The following is a 22,058-nucleotide window of genomic DNA, read 5'->3' as shown; positions in this document are numbered from 1 at the left end:
CGTGTCAAGAAATGAACATGATTGGTGTTTTGCGCTATAACTGCCCACGCCTCCTTCGATGTAAACCAATCCACGAAAAGGTAGGCGGGGTTTCTTCGCGGCTAGACCTATGACCTTATCGTCAAAGCCTCTTTAAAGGTATATAGACAATCTCTGATATTGTTCAATAGATGGCACTATAACACAATGCATTGCTTATCACACATTGGAACTACTATCCTCCCAGGGCTGTAGATTAGATATTCAAATCCTAGAATCAGGTCTGCACCACTACTGTTTTTCATCCTTGCCCTCTCAGTCATATCAGGGTAGAATCTAAGTTGGGTACTTGCTACGACCCTAACCCTAACCTACATAATTACTATAATACTCAATTTCTAATATTCACCTAATCAGAGGGGGCTCTCTCTCTCTCTCTCTCTCTCTCTCTCTCTCTCTCTCTCTCTCTCTCTCTCTCTCTCTCTCTCTCTCTCTCTCTCTCTCTCTCTCTCTCTCTCTCTCTCTCTCTCTCTCTCTCTCTCTCTCTCTCTCTCTCTATCTTCCAGGTATGTCAGGGTATCTTCTCTTATTTCTTGAAAACACAGTCAATATAAACAGGATGCCATTTCTTTCTTTTCCTTTTTTTCAAGTGCCTTTTTGGAAACATTCTGTCTGAACTTTTAGATAGATTGATAGTTTGATGGTGTGATCGATAGATAGTTTGATAGTGTGATAGATAGATAGATAGATAGATAGATAGATAGAGAGATATAGAGAGAGATAGTAAATTAGCCTACAACATCATTTTAAACATGTATTTTTAGATTAGATTCGACTTTATTTTTATTGCAGAGTACAAGCATCAGACAACAAAATGCAGTAAAAAGTGAATGTCAGAAGCGGGATTTGAACCCTCATCTTAAAAGTAAATCCCGCCCTGCCAAAGAATGTAAATGCAAACCATGTGGAAAAATGGGACATTCTTCTAGTGTGCAAATAGAGCACCATTTTATTCCTGATTTATTTTGCCACTCGCATCTCCAAAGGTAACGACGTGCGCACTGCCACCCCCCACAATATTTTAGGCAGCATCACCTTGCGCTATACTTTGTACGGATATTGCTTGTAGTACATTGCAGTCACCTAATAATGTAATAGAGGAGTGAGAGTAGCAGGACACAGTCTACACCCCACAGAAACCCAGTCCCTTACAGACCAAAGTGTACCTACACACATGGGCGTCAGCAGCTTTTTGAATGTGGGGGGGACACTTATTTTTCGGGGGGTCTGGGGGTCCTCCCCCCGAAATTTTTTAAATAGTAGATTCAATTTCCTGCATTCTGGTGCGTTTTACACCCAAAATAATCTCCCTCTTTCTTTGTTTTTCCTTGGAGCTGGCATGGTCTGCAATTACTGACTACTATTATGTTTTGGTTTAACTCACAGAGGCCTGACACTGACACGTGGCACTTTTTAGGTACTTTATTAAATATGAAGATTCAAAAAGAATCAAAGAGTGAATTAGAAAAGAATGAGGTAACTTTGAGTCAACAAATTGAATAAAAAGTTATGAGGAAACATAAAATATGTACCTAGGCTACTCAGAGCCTATTACAATCAAACTTAGCCCTCTTCAGTGCATTGCAGAACATACAACTATAATAACAAACAAACAAAAATCAAAGAGTGAATTAGAGCTGTCTCCACTGCCCCTGCCTGCCTGCTGCCCCTGCCTCTGACTCACTCTCACTCTCAACCACCTATATCAGGAGAAATGGGGATGCATTGAGCACTTGTTCATATTGTTTTTCTCTAATAGAACGACATAGAAATACAATCATCAATACGAAAAATACAATCACAAGCATTTTAGAAATAGAAAAATAAATGGAACAGGTGTTTTCTTCTTATTTTTTAACCCTAGCTCAAGCAATCAGATGCAAAATTGATTCTTTGGGTGGGTGCAATGGCCAAATTAAATAGTGCAAATGCTCAGGGCAATGAACACGAGCAGGAGATGCAATAATGACAGGACAGGTAAGCACTGTGAGGTGTTTGTCGCCATTCTGTGCTTTTGATGACATTTCGCCTGTGTCTGTTCTGCATTTAAACATGTCTAACCGCACTAGTAATGCCTAACAAAACTGCTAGTGCCATATAGCTGATCTAGCTCGTATTTGGTTGCTAGTAGGCTATGCTAATTCTATTGCTAATACAGAGAATGTCTCATAACGTGCTAACATTAATCTCATAACGTGCTAACATTAATATGACTATTATTCTGAAATCCAGAGGTTTGTTAAATGGTGTGATGTTAACTGCCTGGTTTTAAATGTTAAGAAAACTGAGGAGATGGTGTTCGACCCCAGAGGTGTTGGGGACCACAGGCCTGTGGTCATCCACAAACAATCCATCTCTCAGGTCGCCTCTTACAAATATCTTGGGGTTTTCATTGATAACTCACTCACCTGGAGCACTCATGTAGACAGCCTTTGTAGCAGATTACAACAACGACTACACTTCCTACGCCGCCTTAGAGTTCATGGTGTTGACCCAAAATTTATGCTACTTTTCTACCAGTCTGTCTTAGAGAGTCTCATCAGATACGGCATTACATCTTGGTTTGGTAACCTATCTGTAAAACTAAGGTCCAAACTGGTCCGACTGATACAGACTGCATGGAAGATCATAGGGGTGAAAGACCACTCATCCCTGCAGTCTATTTTTGAACAGGCTACTCTCAGACAGGCTAGTAGAATTCTCATGAATCCCTCCCATGTCCTACATGCAGAGTATGAACTGCTGCCCTCTGGGAGGAGGTTCAGAGTCCCCCGCGCTAGATTAAATAGATTTAAAAATTCTTTTATTCCCGTTTCTGTTAAACTTTTAAACTGCACCAGATGAATGTAACTTATCTTGCTTATCATTTTATTTCCACTCTTGTTTTAATCAGGTCTGCCTTCTGTTTGTGTGCTAATATCCTGTATTGTCTGTTGCTCTTTGTTGGCTGCTGTGGGGTGTAAGCCCAATACAAATTTCCCAGTGATGGGACAATAAAGTGACTCTTGACTCTTGACTCTTGACTCTTGAACATTCTTATCAGAAAAGCTGGCTGTGTTTGACCTTGGGAGAACGCAATGTTGCTGTTTGGCCACTCACGGGAAAACTTGGATGACTTTGACTTACTTTTCTCTTTTTAGAAAAAAAAAATCCTTATATCCATCTTGGTGGATGATCTAAATATCGTCTTGCCTCAGTCTGAATGTTTTGAATCTGCGTGCGTGTCTGATGCTGCGTGCCGTTAAAAACAGAAGTAAAACGCGGAGTGGATTTCTGGATATGGGCAATCCCCTACTCATAAAGTGGAACGGATTTGATTGTGAAGCAATGAAAATAACGCTGACCAGTCATGCAACATATTTTTGATGGCAAATGTGGGGGGGTCCAAACGACCTTGTTTCAAAGGTGGGGGGGACACGTCCCCCCCCAAATATATGGTGGTGACGCCCATGCCTACACATGTTGTTTCTGCTGAGTCTGAGCCCTGGAGCTGAGGGGGCCAGGCTGAGCTCCTCCAGCCACACCCTGGGCCAGCAGCAGCAGTGTCCCTCCTGGAAGAGTAGCCGGAGAAGAACCATGATGAGGGAGACAGAGGCAGAAACAGGCAGAGACAGACCTGTCTGCAAGAGGACGAGGATGTCCTTGAGGAAGACATCCTCTGACTAAGCCGAGACTACACCCTCACCCACACAGCTATTTCTAAGGTTCTACAGTATTTTTTACTGAGTGGGGAAGTCCAACATTTTATTGGATAGATAGTGAAGGAAAGTACGGAGAAAAGGGTATGTCAGCAGGGCATGGGCGGGATTCAAACCCCTACCGACATGGGCATGTGTGCACTGTAGACCACAGTGCTAGACCACTGGACCACCCCAGGCCACCCAACCACACAGCTATGTTGGCATTTAGCCTAAGATGGCTATTATTGCATTTAAAAGAAAATAATTTAAATATTTTACATCATGATTGAGCCTAACGTGGCAATTATTACAGAAGGATAGGCCTACAGTATTTGTGTCATAGTCCTAGACTGGCTGATGGCTACATACCATAACATTTAAACACTGCATATGAGCACTTTTGGATAACACTTTTGGAGCACTTTTGGATATCTAGGATATATAGGGGTAGTGGTGGTCTAGACTCTAGTGGATAGTGAGTTGGACTTGTGATCGGAAGGTTGTGAGTTCAAATCCCGCCTGAAGCCACACCACTACTAGTGTGCCCTTGGGTAAGGCACTTAGCCCTCAGTTACTCCAGGGGGAATGTCCCTGTAATTCGTAATTGTAAGTCGCTTTGGATAAAAGCGTCTGCTAAATGGCAAAATTATTATTTAAAATGATAAATGATATCTACAGTACGTGGTTTGATTTTGTGTATTCACTCCACTCTTCTCATTCACCACTGATTGGCAATACAATTTATTGATTTATTATTGATTTATTTTGCCACTTGTATCTCCAAAGTTAACGACACATGCACCGGCACCCCTTCACAATATTTCAGGCAGCACCACCTCGCAAAATATACTTTGTACGTCCCTGTTATTACTTATGTAAACTACTACATTGCAGTAACCAAATAACGTACACACGTATACCACACTGTTGTCCATATCTTTATATATTAATTCTATTACATTGTATTCATTATTGCATTATTACATTGGATTGCTGTATAATGCATTAGTGAGGTTTTACCTGCTGTAATTAAATCCTAGAGGGCGTTCTCTATCTATATTATGCTATGCACAACAGTGTCTGCTAATTGCTAATACTTTGTAACCTAGCTTCAGCTTTTTTTCTTTACAGGATTTTTTGGAGCGTGTCTATGTTCCTACAGCCCTATCTTTCCACAGCTCTATGTTTCCTCAGTTTAACTCTTGTGTGCTGTTTGTGTTTTTGCTACTCAGCCAATGTTTGCGGGTCTGGTGGACCCACCGCATTATTGGGTTTTTAAATCAATACAGCCATAACAATTTACTAACCCTAACCCATGCAAGCAGCCCGCCAAGACATACAGTAGGTCTACAGAGATTCCTGCCTTAATTACAGTATGATTACTTAGAAATGTGGGAACATAGGGCTGTGGGAACATAGGGCCTAATTTTGATGGGGGGAAAAAATCGTTAAAATGTGGGAACATAGGGCTGTGGGAACATAGGGATGACCCCTCCCAAGCAGGCAACAACGTCGGTCTCTGAGGGTAAATATCCTACGCTAATACATTTGCGCCATGCAGGCAGGCTTAGCAGATGTTTTCTAATGACTAAGACATCTTAAATGAAAACGAATGATGCTGTACAAATATTCTCCCATTTCATCCATTTTAGATGACTGTTGGTATATCAGATAGCTCAGAAGCTACAGCCAGCTGCTCGTATTTCATATAGGCTAACTCATATTTGTTTTCAAAGCTATATATAGTTATATCCTTTTAACAGCACTGACAAGCTGAAATGGTCCTTACACATCAACTCAGTCATCAAGTATCAACTCTTCTTCCTCAGGCAGCTGAGGAGATGAAGTATATGGCACCTAAGATCCTCACCAACGTCTACAGGTGCACCACTGAGAACAGCCTATCTGGCTGTATGACCGCCTGACATGGCAGTTACACCACTCAGGACCGGAGGGGTGGTGAAGACTGCACAGTCCATCACTAGAGCTGCTCTACCTGCACTCAGACATCTTCACCAACAGGTGTCTGAGGAAAGCCAATAGAAATCCTCAAAGACTCCAGCCACCCCAGATACAGTCTGTTCACCCTGCTCCCGACTGGCAGACGTTACCAGAGCGTCCAGCCTGGGACCAAAAGGTTCTGTGACAGCTTCTACCCAACGGCCGTAAGACTGAACAATCAGATATCCAGTTGACCACTGACTATCCCACTCACACACCCAGCAACATTCTGCTATATTGACTTTTCATATTGACTCATTATACTGCTGCCAATTATGGGACAATTTTTAAAAACTACAATAGATGATATTATTGCGCATACTGTAACTATTTTGCATTGCCCACTACCCTTATATTGTTATTGTTGATATCATAATATAATGCTATTTAATATTGTACTTATATTTATATTGTGCAATTTAGTTTAGATAGGGTGTATTTTATTTTATTTGACCATTTAGGAAGTTTGTATTTCTACATTGTGTATAACACTGTTGAGGCCTGTGTGATCCAAGCACCTTACGGCTCTGCCCGCAGAGTATGTGACAATAAAGAACTTTGAACTTTGAGTAATGTTTAAACAATGAAACAAAATAATAATTTATTAGCTTTGAATCTCCCAACACAAATTTATTCAGTGGTAAACAGTGGAGTTTAATTGCTAATTGTTTACCACACATTTTTGAGTGTTGAGCTTATGGTTATTATACTACTACGATATAATACTATTATTGTTGCGTGCCATTATTGGGTGGTTTAATGATATGCATCCATACAACCACAAAATCCTTAGTTTTAGGCTTATATAGTTTATATTCATGGAATTGGGAGGAGTGCCCTTTTTCAACCAATGGGATCATTACTAGGCATTATTTCAGACTATTTACAGGTCCCCCTTTGGCCTCTACTACCCCCCTCATGTTGTTGGATAAAGATAGAATGGTGGATTGATTAAAAACCAACAGTAATTAAGTGCATGCAATAGGAACGAGGTTAGTATCAGGTTCAAATGCTATACGGGTAGCAAAAGGGTCTGAGATCATTATTAAAGTCCCATTTCTCAGGCAATAATAGATAGATTTACATTCATATGGTTTAGTAAAGATTAATATATAGTGTTAATAGATAAGGTAAAGTATATGTGTTGTCTAGAGTTTGGTCATATAAGTGTAGTTATTCACAGAGAGCCACTAGATGTCCTCCTAGCATAATGTACAGTCTGTCTTGATGAAGAAGAAAAACCTGGATAAGTATCACCAAAGCATGTTGAAAAGTCATCAATACAACACAAAATGAACACACCACCTTCACATGTTTATTGCTATTTAATCAATGACATCAAAACAGATTAAGCAAGAGATGGGTTTCAGCTCCTACAATGCAAAAATAACTGCTGTTCAATGGTCATTTAGATTTTGAGACAACGTATTCAGAGAGGGATGTTATGGTAGCAGGAAATGGATTAGAGTGTCTGTAGGGTGCTGTGAACCTATTTCCAGGATGGAAAGTGTAGGATGGCCATACCGACAAAAAACAAAACAAAAAAGAGAACAGTCCATTGGTAATTGAGTATAGCCAATGGAAAACAGAACAAAAAGCTGTCAAGTGTCCCTGCAAGCCTACACCCACGCCATCCTTCTGTGTAGAAGATTGGCCACCTCTGCCTCTGCCTCTTACTTCCCTTCAATCTAATCATAATAAATCCAATTGATAGAGTACACAGCTGCTCTCAAAGTTACATAATAAGGCTGTTTAAACTGGAGACAATCTGACGATCTGGAGGATTTGAACCCTCTATGCAATTTCAGTTAAAGAAGCTTATCCATTATTACTCACATGCTAATCAGATATTCAGTACATTTAGAATTAAGTGCCTCAAGAAATAGAAGCCAATTTAGTTTTGCTTTGCATATCTGGGCACTTCTGAGACACCTGTGAGGCATTACACAAATGCACACACACACACACACACACACACACACACACACACACACACACACACACACACACACACACACACACACACACACACAATACCCTGGGTAGCAGGTAGATGTTCTCCGTGATGTGTTTTCAGTGAGTGAAGTAAATAAAAACATGGTGGCTGAATTGCCTTACGTCAACAGCAAGATGCAGTTCCTGCTCAAATAATTTGGGCTGGTCCAGTGGTTATGCTGATGCTTTTTCCACCCTAGAATCCTGACTCATAGGCCACAGCTGCCTTGTACTGAAACACTAGACGGAAATGATTCAGAGAAACAGATAGCAAAAACTCTCCCACCTGTCTGCATATGCTTGACAATGGTTGGTGTACAACTCAATCTATGTTCTGTTTATACTGTAAAAGCAGAAGATGAGGATTATGTCTTGATATCATTGATAGCCACAGTGCTTTTCAATATGTAGCTTGTTTGTTTATTTACTTCTATGATCAAAAAAACTATGCCAGAGGTTTTACATTTTTGTGGTTATTCACGCCCAACAACATGAGATGTCTGCAAGACCACGTTATGTAACTATAGCTACTATAGTACTCTATAACCAGTAGCTCATCCCGAGAAATTATAATCCTCTGTTACTATGGATACAGCAGTCCCAACAGGCCTCTGTGCTCGGAGTAAGAAACAGCTGTTCAATCAAAGCTGGTATCCAGAAACTTTGAGAGAGAGATGACACAACATTATGTGTGTATGTAACAATAAAGCTTTTGAATTTAAAAATAAATACATTCTTAATGATAATCTCAATGTTAATGTGAATTGTGTTAAATTATTAGCTAATAATTTAATAGTTTTATTAGCATAGAATGGGTTGTGATTTCAAAAACATACATAAAACAATATCAGGTTTAGAGTATGTTGTTAGGTTGTTTTGCCCCGACCCAGGAACTGTGTTTCTTGATTGAACAGAGGCCTTTATCACAGCTGTGTGGTGATGGGTAGACAGACACAAATTGCCGGCCCCTGTAGAGAAGAATTAGCTCAACAGGCGGTTCCCCAGCAAGGCAGAATGTTCCCATTATGTCGTCTGTGTGTGGATGAGACCCCAAATAAAGTCATGGAAATAAACTATTAAGTTACAAAGCAAGCAGCAGAGAAAGAGAGAGTTTTCTTACGGCAATGAGCGAGAATTTGATAAATGTATCCAATAAAATACAAGAGTGTAGCTTTATTTAATGCTTAATGCTTTAATGCTTAGTTTCTCTCTCTCTCTCTCTCTCTCTCTCTCTCTCTCTCTCTCTCTCTCTCTCTCTCTCTTTCTCTCTCTCTCTTACCTCATTCAAAGGTTGGGGTCTAATTGCATTACATTCCAATTTAGATACTTAAGTGAAGAGATAAAAAGTGTAATGAGCTGAAATCTCAGTTCTGAATTGAATTAATTTAAATGGATATGTGGTTTAGTGTTGGGGCCAACTCCAGCCATGGTAGTAGCACCTAAAGCTATGGACCGAGCAAGCCCCCTCTCTCAGGGCAACTGCAGTCAAAACAGTAGCATGTGTGCACTGTATGCATTCCTTTATTCACCAGTTTTTCATATTTAATGTGCAATAATAATAATAAATACTATCCATGCATTTTGACAGTCATACACAATTATACACAAAGACTGACATAGCATACCTATAATAACCTTAATTGTGAACATTATGCTTTTTATTAACTAATGGGGAATGTCAAGGGGACTGCTTGTATCCCATTTCCAATGTATGAATAGGACAGGGTTGGAAATCTTCTTGATACATAGATATTATTATGATCAAGAGATTGGCCTATTTATAGATCTTACGCAATAGATATTATGAATTTTGACACAACAAGGAGCATGAGACACGCCCTTCACGCATCAAGCCATTCATAGCAGTACCTTAGGGAGTCTTATCATAAAGAGAATATGATGAAAAAGGTATATTATTTCGGATCATAGAACATTATTCTAAATGTTTATTTAAATAGTCTAGATTTCACAGTGGTAACATAAGAAACAATTCGATATTGATAGCAAACCACGCCTCTCAATACTTGGATGAATGCAGGGGCGCGACACGTGACTTTGTAACCAAAATCCAGTATGGCGGAATCTGTCAGAAAATGATTTTTTTCGCCCCTTAGATTTCTCCAATGATAAAGAGAAAGTAATCTTTCACGGGACAGTGACTGCCTGCCCCCTCGTTTACAGTAGGTGAGCATACGGTTATTCTGTACTACGAAACTGCTTGTTGAAATGCGACAGTCTTTTTGATGTTGCTCAGGGCAATGATGCGTTGATTACTTACGAGCGCGGGGACAATTTCTATCAAAACAATGTCTGCTGAAGTTTCCAGTTGATATAGCCTCATAGTGCCCTCAATCTGGCACATTAGCTATATCATTGTATAGGGGCGATATTCTGAGGAATAGAGTTCATATGATTTGGCCCGATCTACAGGCGGAAGAAGTGAAAATTATGTGCTTTACAAATTTACGCGCAAGCTGATGTGCCTCGAATTGTTCCAGTGCTATTTTTGGAACATGGCCGGTGTTGTTAAATAAAGTGTATCAGCAACATTTTACCGCTCTTCGTCTCAGGGAGTTGCACTATTTAAAGGAGAAATTACTGGAAAAGTCAGCTCTCTATCAATGGACGGTGGTAAACTGTATCTATGCGTCAACCTTTTTTGTGAATGGAGGCGTGTGTACAACATCCTGCCAAATATTTTGGTTGCAGCGACTTTTATAGAACAGTGGTTCAGATTGGGAAATTGTTGTAATATTTTACATTGGTTTGAAGGTACCGGTATGTATAGTCTACCTTTATAGTCTGCAGTGTACTACCAACACCCCCCGCCCCCCCAAGCGGGAAGCGATTTTTTGTTATGTTAAAAATTGACCAGGTTAGCAAGATCGTTAACAACAGCAGAGGGAAGGGAAGGGAAGGGAGCAATGTTTTTGGATCGGAGTCCATCCGGGGTGTCTCTCTTACTCCGTGCTTTAGGGTCTGTCTCTCCTAATCTGTCAACCTGTGTCACACAAGCCGTTTGGGGACAATGAATCCAGACAAGCGTGGACAGGCAGACACACACACACACACACACACACACACACACACACACACACACTCTGCAGCAAGCCCCCCACACCCCCACGCCCTAAGAGAACGGTGCAGCATAGAGCCCTTGGGACAAACACACACACACACACACACACACACACACACACACACACACACACACACACACACACCCACGCCCCCACACCCCTTTCCATCACAAAGCGTAAGTGTGTATCGTGACCGACTTTTGGAGATTTGTCCCGCAGCTGGACTGTCTGCTCCCCTATCTTATAGACCCCCCTCCCCCCACCCCTCCTGACACACACACACACACACACACACACACACACACACACACACACACACACACACACACACAGCCCCCAACCTGCCTCCAGGCTGTTACTCCTCTTCTTAATGATCTAGAAGTAGTAGGCTAGTCTGTGTTTTTCTAGGTTTGGAAAATTCTAAAATTTAGGCTATGCTTTTATCTTGAATCAGTGTTGCACCTACATTGTGTTTTTTGTGTGTGATACAAATTGTATTTCCTGTTTCAGACTCAAGTAAGCAATGATGATGCTGATTCTGTGACTAGTGGTGCACAACTCCAGTCTTCAATGGCCGCAGTGTCTTCAGGGATATTGTGTGATCAAGAAAAGAGAGAGGAGAAGAGAGAGCTCCAGCAAGGACTCAGCTATTAGGAATGACAGTTGTGCACCCCTGGCATAAGCCTAGCTCCGTGTTGCCCAGATAATATTAACCCTACATACTTCTCTGCCTCTAACCCTCTGACAGGCTGGAACCGGGGAGAGAGGGAGGGAAGGTGATTCTGATTGGATTACCTGGACTGAAGACGAAGACGTTATCTCATGGTGGATGGTTATTAACCACAGGCCTGTGGATGATAGTGGACTGAAATAGGAAACACTGAGGAAAGGTGTGGACCTATCAATTCAGGCATATTTTGGTCCTGATCCCTAAACTACATCAGACCAACCCCTTCCCCAAATCACACACTTCAAGCAGGCATACACACACACACACACACACACACACACACACACACACACACACACCACTCCTACATCATCTTGTCTGACTGCATAACCCTCCAACGTGGATTTTCTAAAAGGACCATTTTATCAACAATGACGTCCCACAGTCACTCAGGTAAGTCCTATACTCACTGGTCCCATCAGGGTTCTATGTCACAAAGCAAGCTAAGAATATTCAGGATGGAGTCCATTTTAATGTTTGCTGAAATCAATTAACTGTTGCTGTCAGCTTGATTCAACATGCTCAGCTTAGTATTTCACTACTTCAATTCTTACTTGCGTTTACGAGAGCTGCAGACCACTCGTAGAGCGGCCTAAGTGGGCCGCTTCGCTTTACAGATTTACAACGGTACACAAACATAGAACATAGAAGTTTAAATATATTTACTAGGGATGCACCGATACCACTTTAAAAACAGGAAACACCATGCTCAAGCTAGGAAACGTATTGATTAAAGACCACATTTCATAACTTTGCCTAGGAAGACATTTACATGACTGAATTATGCCACACAACTTTCTTTTCTTAAATTCCAGACCACATACCAAGGTGGAGAGCAGTGAAAATTAGGATTTCTTCCACAACCATTTCTGAAATAAGTCGTACATATTATACATGTTTTTGCCATCATAATGAGCCCAATCTTAGGTCAGTTGAACACACCGTTAAAGAGCTGTTGAGATTTGAAGAATGAAATGTGTGAAGTACTTCTTCAATTGATTTGCGAAACTCAAAAGATCCATCTTTATCAGCACACTAATTCCTGTTTTGTTATAGTGAAACGTCTGTGTTGTGGATGATGTGATGGTCATGTTTACTTTACACACTGGGGGATGTGTGCACTATAAATACCATCACCAAGACGGATGCCCCAGTGAAAGGGCCATGATAACCCCTCCAGACACACATCTCACCACATCTGCTAAAAAGCAAATGACCTAAAAGGGACTGGTGACAGAACATGATCGTTTCTTGACCTAGTCAATCTGTAGCCGTCACTAATGCCAGTTACTGGAGAGCCACATGGGTGGCAAAGTTGAGTTAGTGACAGAGAAAATGGGGAGATAAAAGCTGCACTTTATGCTAATTCCTACTAGCAGGCACACACAAGACACATAACCAGACCAGGAAAGACCAATCCTATGCTGTGGGGAAGTGCACATGCTACCACTTTCCCAGCCAAGCTTAAGGAAGGTCAAGCGCATTCCATAAAAAAAAAAACATAGCTCATGCTTCCCCATTTCTTTCAAAGGCTAGTTTGAATAAATATTAGCTAACCAGTGGCTTGTGTGTTTGATACCGTTCCTCTTTCCATTCCATATATTACAATGAGCCTGTCCTCCGATTTCTTCCTCCACCCGCCTCCCCTGTAGCCAAAGTATTATAAATATCTTCAGAGAAAGAATACTGTAGCCTAGCTGGTTTTGAAGGATGCTTAATTGTCTCGTTGACATGGATATAATTTAGCTTTTTACACACAGAAAGGAAAGTGAGCTTGTGTTTCCTTTTAGAGTTTTTTTTAGTAGTCAGCAGTCTTGTGTTCTGACGGGTACCTTAATTAGGAACATAATTAGGCCAACATAACTTGATATTTTTGGGGGATATCTTAATAGTTTGCGGTTCGTTCAAAAACAAGAAAGATCAAAGATTATAGAGGAAGTGGTCCCCACAAAAACAGTCCAGGTGTTCCCAATGCGGAAACCATGGGTTAACAGTGAAGTCCAGACAAGGCTAACCTCGAGAAGGACGGCATTCAAATCTGGAGACATATTGGAAATAAAAACGTCCCGCTATGACCTTTCGTCGAGTTATCAAGGAATTGAGTCACAGCTAAGCAGCAATAACCCACGTAGCATGTGTAAGGGTCTACACACGTCGATCTCCAACTTCAAAGAGAGCCCCAGCTGCACAACCATCGGCACCAGATGAGTTGAACAGCTTCTGCGCCCGCTTTGAACTGAGCCACACAAACCTCCTAGAGAGAGCCCACACCACAGACGACACAACAAGCGCTTGGCATGCGTGAGGTCTTCAAGTGCATCAACATCCGCAAAGCAGACGGGCCGGGTGGAATTCCAGGCCAGGTGCTTAAAGTGTGCGCAGGACAGCTGGCTGGTGTCTTCACTACCATATTCAACCACTCCCTCTTCGCAGGCATAGTGCCCTCTTGCTTTAAGTCATCTGCCAATGTCCCAGTATCGAAAAAGGGTAAGGTAACATGCCTAAATGACTGGCGCCCTGTTGCTCTCACCCCCGTAGTGAGAAAATGCCTTGAAAAGCTTGTCAAGGTCCTAATCTGCAGAATGCTGCCACCCACCTCTAAGCCTGCTCCTCTACTCCCTGTACACCCACGACTGCGTGGCCATTCACAGCTCCAACACGGTGATCAAGTTCGCCGACAACACAACAGTGATTGGCCCGATCACCAACAGCGACGAGACGGCCTACAGGAGTGTGGTTGACTGCCTGGCTCAGTACAGGTCAATAACCTCGCTGTCAACGCTGACAAGACCAAGGAGCTGGTGGTGGGCTTCAGGAAAAAGAGGCAGGCACAAGACCCCCTCACCATCTGCTGTGCAGAGGGTCAACAGCATTACGTTCCTGGGGGTTCACATCACCAACGACCTCACCTGGGATGAATATACCAACCAGGTCGTGAAAAAAGCCCAACGTCGCCTCTTCCATCTCAGGCGGCTGAAAATGTTTGGCTTAGGGCCTAAGATCCTCGGGGCCTTCTTCAGAGGCACAACTGAGAGCATCCTGACTGGATGCATCACTGCCTGGTACGGGAACTGCACTGCCAAACATCGCAAAACACTGCAAAGGGTAGTGCGGACAGCTGAGAAGATCAGCGGATGTGAGCTTTCCCGTCGGGGAAACAGTACCTAAGCCTCGGGGCTAAAACCCAGAGGCTGACAAACAGCTATTTCCCCCAAGCAATCAGGCTCCTGGAGAAATACACTGGAGGAATACAAAAGACTGCCACCCCCCCACGCACACTACAAACATGAACATATTACAGTATTATAACTACTGCACACACTATTGTATTACTTGTATAACATTGGACTAATTTACTACCGTATTGTATTATATTGCATTTCATATCATCGTACTCTGCACAGCACGTGTGTGTGTGTGTGTGTGTATGTGTGTGTGTGTGTGTGTGTGTGTGTGTGTGTGTGTGTGTGTACAGTGTATATGAGTTTGTGTGAGGTTGGTTTGGGATGGGATGACCAGGGACGGCTATAGCCTACAGGTTTACACAGGGGATAGGAACCTGTATGTTAGTGTTACATAAGAGATAAGGAGGCACACAGGTATGCACATAAACATTCTACATATGACTTATTCTGCTGATGTAGGTAGGGAATCACCAGAGAGAAGGTAACACACACACACATTTTGTTTGAGAGATCAGCTTTGAAATGGGAAGATAGAACTCCATCTCATTTCAAAGCTGATCTCTTCTTAAAAGTTCTATCAGAAAGAATTGCTTGAATAATAATGTCTTTTCCTTTATGTTTTTATTTTATTTATTTAATCCCACAATACCTCATAATGACAAAGTGAAAACACGTTTTTAGAAATGTATGCAAATGTATTAAAATTGAAACACAGAAATACCTTGTGCATAAGTATTCATACCCTTTGCAATGACACTCTTAAAACTAGCTAAAATGCAAAAATGTCATCAGCAAATCACTCAGTAAGTTAAATTTAGTCCATCTTGCAACAATAATAGTAACAATAATGTAATTTTGCAATCAATATCTTTGTTTTGATAGGGTCTCTGATTTGCATAGGAATCAATTACACACTATGTGGATCAGGTTGTCTTTACAAACTGAAGAAATGGAGAGGAACAAAACTGCTCAGGAATGTGACCCTGAGGCCTGGGGAGACTTACAAAAATCTACAAAGTTGAATGGTGGAGAGGAAAAAGCATTATGCATTGTGTCTTCGTCACAATCTCATGTCCATAATTGTGTTTGCAACAATGAATTCAAGTGATACAACAATGAAAGTGGCTGGAAATGTGTTTATTTGGTTTTACTAACAAAGCATTAAGTTTAGTGCAAATCCAGCACATGCAATGCAGTTTCTGCACCATTTCTCGTGTGAAGAATAATGGTAGCTGCAAGTTATGGGTATATTTGTCATTGGCAGGGACTGAGGAGTTTGTCAGGATCAAGAGAAAATTATAACATTTGCTGAGTTGGTAGTGACATCCTAATCTACACAGTGTGTAATTGATTCCTATGCAAATCAGAGACCCTATAAAAACAAAGATATTCATTCCAAAATTACATAAACTGTTATCTAAAGATGGACTCAATACAAATTATTGAGTGATTTGCTGATGACAGTTTTGCTGCCATAGCAAAGGGTAGGCTACATATAGAATAGAATATTATAATACTTCTGCACTTGAGGTATTTCTGTGTTTTCAATTTTAATAAATTTGCTGACATTTCAAAAAACCTGTTTTCACTTTGTCATTATGGGGTATTTTGTGTGATGTAATATTCCAAATGACAAATATACAATATGTCTATAGTTTCTTATTAAGGGGCGGCTGTGGCTAAGGAGGTAGAGCCGGCGTCTAATGATCGCAAGGTCGGTAGTTCAGCGATTTGATCCCCGGCTGGCCATGTGTTGAGGTGTCCTTCGGCAAGACACTGAACCCCAAATTGCTCCCAATGAGCGGGCCAGCACCTTGCATGGTAGCTTGCCACGATTAGTGTGTGAATGTGTGTGTGAATGGGTGAATGAGAGGCCATTGTGCTTTGGATTAAGGCGCTATATAGCCTAAGTGCAGTCCATTTACCATTTTATTATTTCTTGTAATGGAATTATAAGTATCTTAGTCTGTTTGAGCTGTAACACTGTAAAATAAAAAGTTTTAGCTCTGTGGGAATGAGGCATTGGCTGTAGGCTGATTATAGGCTACTATAGAATATTGGAATAATATGAGGCAGCGGTGCACAGAGCAGCGGACATTTACCAACAAAAGCGTTTTTTTCGGGCTTGCATAAGGTGGCATTTGGTCCAATGTTGCCAGTGACCAAAACAAGTTTGACACCCCTGCACTAGACCCATGATTCTATCATTGTGAAAACGACACAAACATGTCCCCCTTTTAATTTAACAGGTTGTGCTTTGTATCTTTTACAAATGAAAGTTAGTCTTCACTCCCTCTGCGATAGGTTAGAATGATATTGTGTCGTAACCTGGGATGGCTGCAAGTTGAGTACTGTAGGTGGAACGTTAAGGATGGAGCCTAGACTTTAACGAAGGATGCAGTGATGAGTATTACAAATATTTATGGTATTTTATGGTAGATGGTGCTATGTTAGATGGCATCCAAAGGTTTAAGAGTAGTGTGCTGCGTTCTGGTAGAGACGGTCAAAGTCCATCACCATAACCAAGCACTGTCATGAAGGTTGATTGCCCACCTTTAAAATATTTAGACCTTTACCAAGTGCCTAGGTTTGTTTCGGGATAGGGCCAGTATGTCAGTGGATTTAGGCTACATAATAGAGACAGGGGGTGATGCACTGTGGTTGGATGTGATCCCCTCAAACTCATTTGTCGCTTTGCTTTGACACCATAATGTACCCAATGTTCCCAATGTACAATATGATTGGAATTGATAACCCCAGCCAACAGATCTTGCCAGCCATACACCAAGTCCCTTCCCCTCTTCTTCTCCCCAAACCAAACCAAGCTTTGGCCCTGGCCCTGGCCCAGCCCAACTGATCCAAGAGGTCATGCCTTTTGTGAAATAGCCCCTATCGCCAGACCCCATCCCCCTTTCCACCCTTAAATGCACGCTGTCCTGATCTCTGTGGTGGCCCTGTCGTTTTGAATAGGAGATGCTTGGTTTTTAATTGGCATTAGGAAATTGACAGCGGCGAGGGGAATAGAGAGATAATGAAGGGAAGGGAACGTCTCTTTGTGGCTGGGGCTTTTGTTCATATAGAAACTAGATACAGGGTGTCCTGTCAGTGATCTGTCTGCTGCAATTAGAGTTTACACAGGCGCCAGTGAGTTCTCTCTGTATGGCTTTTGACACAGCTGTTGTTGTTTTGTTTCCGAGCGCTGGACTAACAAAGAGGATGATGATGAAATCAAGCGCCGACAATGCTGCAGCCATGGACTAGACTAGAGCGCGCAGTCCTGGAAAACCTGGTAGTCCCTGGTACCTTCTTTCCATAAATTGATGTTATGTAAAAGGTCCATCTTTCTTAGAAATTGATTGACCTGTAGAGTGGACAAAACATCTTGGCACGGACAAAAATCATCGGTACTCTGCACCTGGACTCGAAGGGTCTGCCACCTCCTCACAAATCACAATGTACCAGCTACTGCATTGCATTGTTGTCTGCCAACGACTGTGGTGATGGAACAGAGGGGTAAAATTGCCTTCTCTAAACAGCACTCATTACAGACGCCAATGTTTCTCTCCTGGCGGGGGATGTTCAAAGGTCAACTCTGTCCCAAGTTTCACAGAAAGACACTCTCTTTATGACCGGACGTCAGAGCCTGCTATTCAGGTCAGGAGGGTCGCTCAATCTTCGTCAGTTGCCATGACGTCAGGTGGTTCACCTCCGGAAGTGAATCAGTGACCTACAGGAAGTGACTCTTCAAGGGGAGACTTGTTTGATGAATAGTATTGTTCCCTTCCTTGTCGCCTTTCTGGTGTGTACTCACTAGTTGGCCCACGGTTCGGTATGAACCTTGGTTTTTGGGTCACGGTTTTGGTTCGGTTTCTGTACGTGTTTTTGTGCGTAAGGAGAAAAAAAAAATCAAACTGTATATTTACAAACTGTTACTTTACTTTATTTTGCTTATGCTTATGGAATTTTAACATTTAGACACATTCAAGAATATGACTGGTATATTGTATTATATAAATATATATAAACAAAAAACACTTTCAAATGTAAAATAAATAAATAAACACTTTCAAATACTTTCAAAACTATCAAAAAGATGACGAAGTTAGACTCATTTGAATGTTGTTAGACCTCATGCATTAAACTGGCTGTAATGAAACCGGAACAACAAACGACAGCTAGTGGCTAACAAAGCACATCGCTACGAAGGTCTAAACTGTATTTTAATAACATCACAACATGCTGAGAGAACAGCAACATGCTAAAAACACATAACTACACATAGGCTAATTAGATGATCACACATTCCTTGCTTTTGAACACGTCCTAAAATGAAAGTATGTTTACAAGCCATCTGTCACTCACCGATAGCCCCCGGAAAACAATAACAATGAATCCATTCCACAAAGTATACATATTAAGTGATCCGTAAACTGTTGTTTATTACATTGAGTGGGCACTTCAAACTTCAAGTTGCCAAAAAAAAAACGAAAATATGACATCTTGGCAAGAAAAAGTTTGAGAGCTATTTATAGCCGTTTCACTCGAGTGGTTTACGGTTTCACCAGCTGCATCACAAATGTAAAAGTGCCTCTTAGGCATGACGACTGGTATAGGAGAGGAAGAAATGAATGTAAAAATGCACTTTAGCCATGATGACAGCTGTACCAGCTGTAGCCCATATACGCATTATGCGCATATACGACACGCATGAAGCATTTCTGCGACACGCGTTTCTGTTCACTGTTATTGTTCCCTCATCGCTGTATTCAATACCAAAACCAGAATGAATGACCCCACAACGCAGATTTGTAGCAATCCGGTGCTTCCTCAAACTGTTGCCATGTTCTCAACTCCGCTCGCCATGAACAAACATTTGAACAAGAAGCAACTGCGTTCCAGACCAACTCGACCTCTGACCTCTGACTCACTAGTGTATTGAACCGTGGAAGGTGAACCGTACCGTTCAATATAAAACCGAGAACCGTTGCACCCCTAGTACTCACCATGGACACACAGCAGGGACAGGAAGTGGAATGTAATGATATGGGAGCGTCCTTCCTCTCTCTCTCTGTGTGCATGCGTGCGCACACTTTCTCATGTGTGGAGGTTACCGCAGTGATTTGCTAATACATATCCTATTTTGTTTATCAGGGTGAAAGGGCACATATGAGGTAGCTCTCTCACTAGTTCTTCACTCATTACATGTTCCACTGAACCCATCACAGAAATAATCTTGTGACGCTCTCCTGTCTGACTCCTCTGGTTGCGTGGAGGAGAGTGACAGGCCTGGGCTCTGCCCCTCCCAAGCCCTTAAGACTCTGTTTAAACTGCTACTCATTTCACACACAGTTCAATGCTAATCTTAAAGGCTGCACATCGATTCTCACCACCTCTGCCAACATACAGACAGACGGACGGGGACACACACACATACTGACTTACATGCACACATATACTAACACACACCTACACTGACACCACAGCTGTATACAGTCCTCTGGCCAGAGCGCCCTCCTGTGGTGGAATAGTTAAAACCTCTGGTCTAGGTATGAATCTGTTTCTCACCTCTATGGCTCTCTCTCTCTCTCCCTTCCTTTCTCTCTCTCTTTCTGGCAGCCCCACAGGTCTTTGAATGCTTCAGTGTAGTGGAAAAGGTCATGGAATAGCAATATAATTCTGCGAGACAAAAATCTAATTCATCTCTTCTGAAAGCACTCTTGACTTGGAAGGATTTCTAGGTCTTTCTTTCCCATTAGTGTTTGGCCAGCGGTCTGAGCATGCTTATTAGATTAGAATGGGAGTTAGAATCTAGCCCAATAGTGAACAGATGTGCATGCAGTAGGCCTACATGAGGGTTAATGTCTTGTCTTTCCTTGCCCTCTCAGCACTGTGCAGATAACATAACAAACATGTTGTGATGAGCGCTAGCCTCGTTAGCTAAGGCTGACTGGGTCTCAGCCGGAGGCTAGCAGGGGCTATTTATACCTCTGCCTCCTGATGCTAGCAGAGTAGGTCTTGGGGTGGGGGGAGAAGAGGGGGAGAGGGGGAGATATCCACAGGGAAGACTGTCTGACAGACTCACTGTTGCCAAGAGATGAGCGCTCCACTTCTGGAGGGCGTGCATGCATGCATGCGTGTATGTGTGTGTGTATATGTTTCCTGCCACAGACCTCTGTGTACAACCTTTCATGGACATTCTCACACGGAATATGATACTCGTCAACTACACTCACCCCATCTCACTCTCTCTGTGTCTTTCTCTCCTTTTCCCTCCCTCTCTCTCTCCACCTTTTTCTCTCCTACTCCCTCTCCCCTCCCTCCACCTCTCATTCTCCTCTCTCTGCCCCCACCTCCTCCCTCTTCCTCTCACCTTCTAGCCAGGCCAGCGGTTGTATGCACCTGTGCTAGCCCTGTGTGGTCTGTCTCAGGTATCAGCTGTAATTTTCAGTCAAAGTCCCTCTGTATTTGATAACATAACCACAAGTAGCCTCGCTCGTCCTAATGTAGACTACATCACACTATCACACCAGACACAGGTGTCCTTATTACTGCGGCTACAGGACACACACAGGCCATGCAAAATCAGCCGTCGTGTTTTGCGTAGTTGTTGCTAACAATGCTAATATTGCCACCAGCATCTCTCGATTTATTTTCATTGTGAAGACTACACACACACACACACACACACACACACACACACACACACACACACACACACACACACAAACCAACCAACCAACCAAATGTCCATGGTAAAGTTTTGCTCTTTGGATCATTTGGATACAAGTGGTGGAGATATCATCTGACATTGATTTGAATATGTTTGCGTGTCTAAGTGGGCACATAGGTAATCTGAGAGTTCATTTGTGGCTCTGCCATCTGTCCCTCTCTCTTTCCCTCTTCATAGCCTCACCTGTACAGGTCAGACTCTAACGTTGTCCACACTGCTCTGGTATATCTTACCCGTTACCCTATCTGGTAATATATACAGTGGGGGAAATATATCTGGTATAATTGTGAGATATTGTGATTTAGGAGGTATGGCTATGCAAGACTAAGCATGGTAGCATACTGCAACACTCGACATTGTCCCTCTCTCTCCTGTCCTTCGCCTCTTCTGCAAAACTTCTTATGTTTTGGTGAAAAGACTGAAAGGACTCAAGGTTCCACCAACACAAACTGTCAATTGACTAAAACCTACAGTGAGGGAAATAAATATTCAACACATCAACAAAAAAAAAACTCAATAAAGCTACACAGAAATTGTAACACAACAATCCATAAAACAAACTGAACACGCAGTAACTGAAATGTATGTAATACTTGGTGGAGAAGCCTTTGTTTCCAA

General features: G+C 42.1%; 1 protein-coding gene across 1 annotated transcript in view; it reads left to right on the top strand.

Moving 5' to 3' along the window:
* Positions 1–11,851: 11,851 nt before the first annotated feature.
* LOC308153261 (histone deacetylase 4-like) overlaps positions 11,852–22,058 on the top strand; it is a 58,457-nt gene continuing 48,250 nt past the window's right edge. The window contains 1 exon segment of the mRNA XM_080526347.1: positions 11,852–11,918. Coding sequence (XP_080382473.1) covers positions 11,897–11,918 — 22 coding nt within the window. The 5' untranslated portion in view covers positions 11,852–11,896.

This window comes from Nansenia antarctica, assembly GCF_963989245.1.
Source record: "Nansenia antarctica genome assembly, chromosome: 3".
Classification (NCBI taxonomy): Eukaryota; Metazoa; Chordata; class Actinopteri; order Argentiniformes; family Microstomatidae; genus Nansenia; species Nansenia antarctica.
Note: the sequence above shows the minus strand (reverse complement) of the source record. Positions and strands in the feature narration are given on the sequence as shown.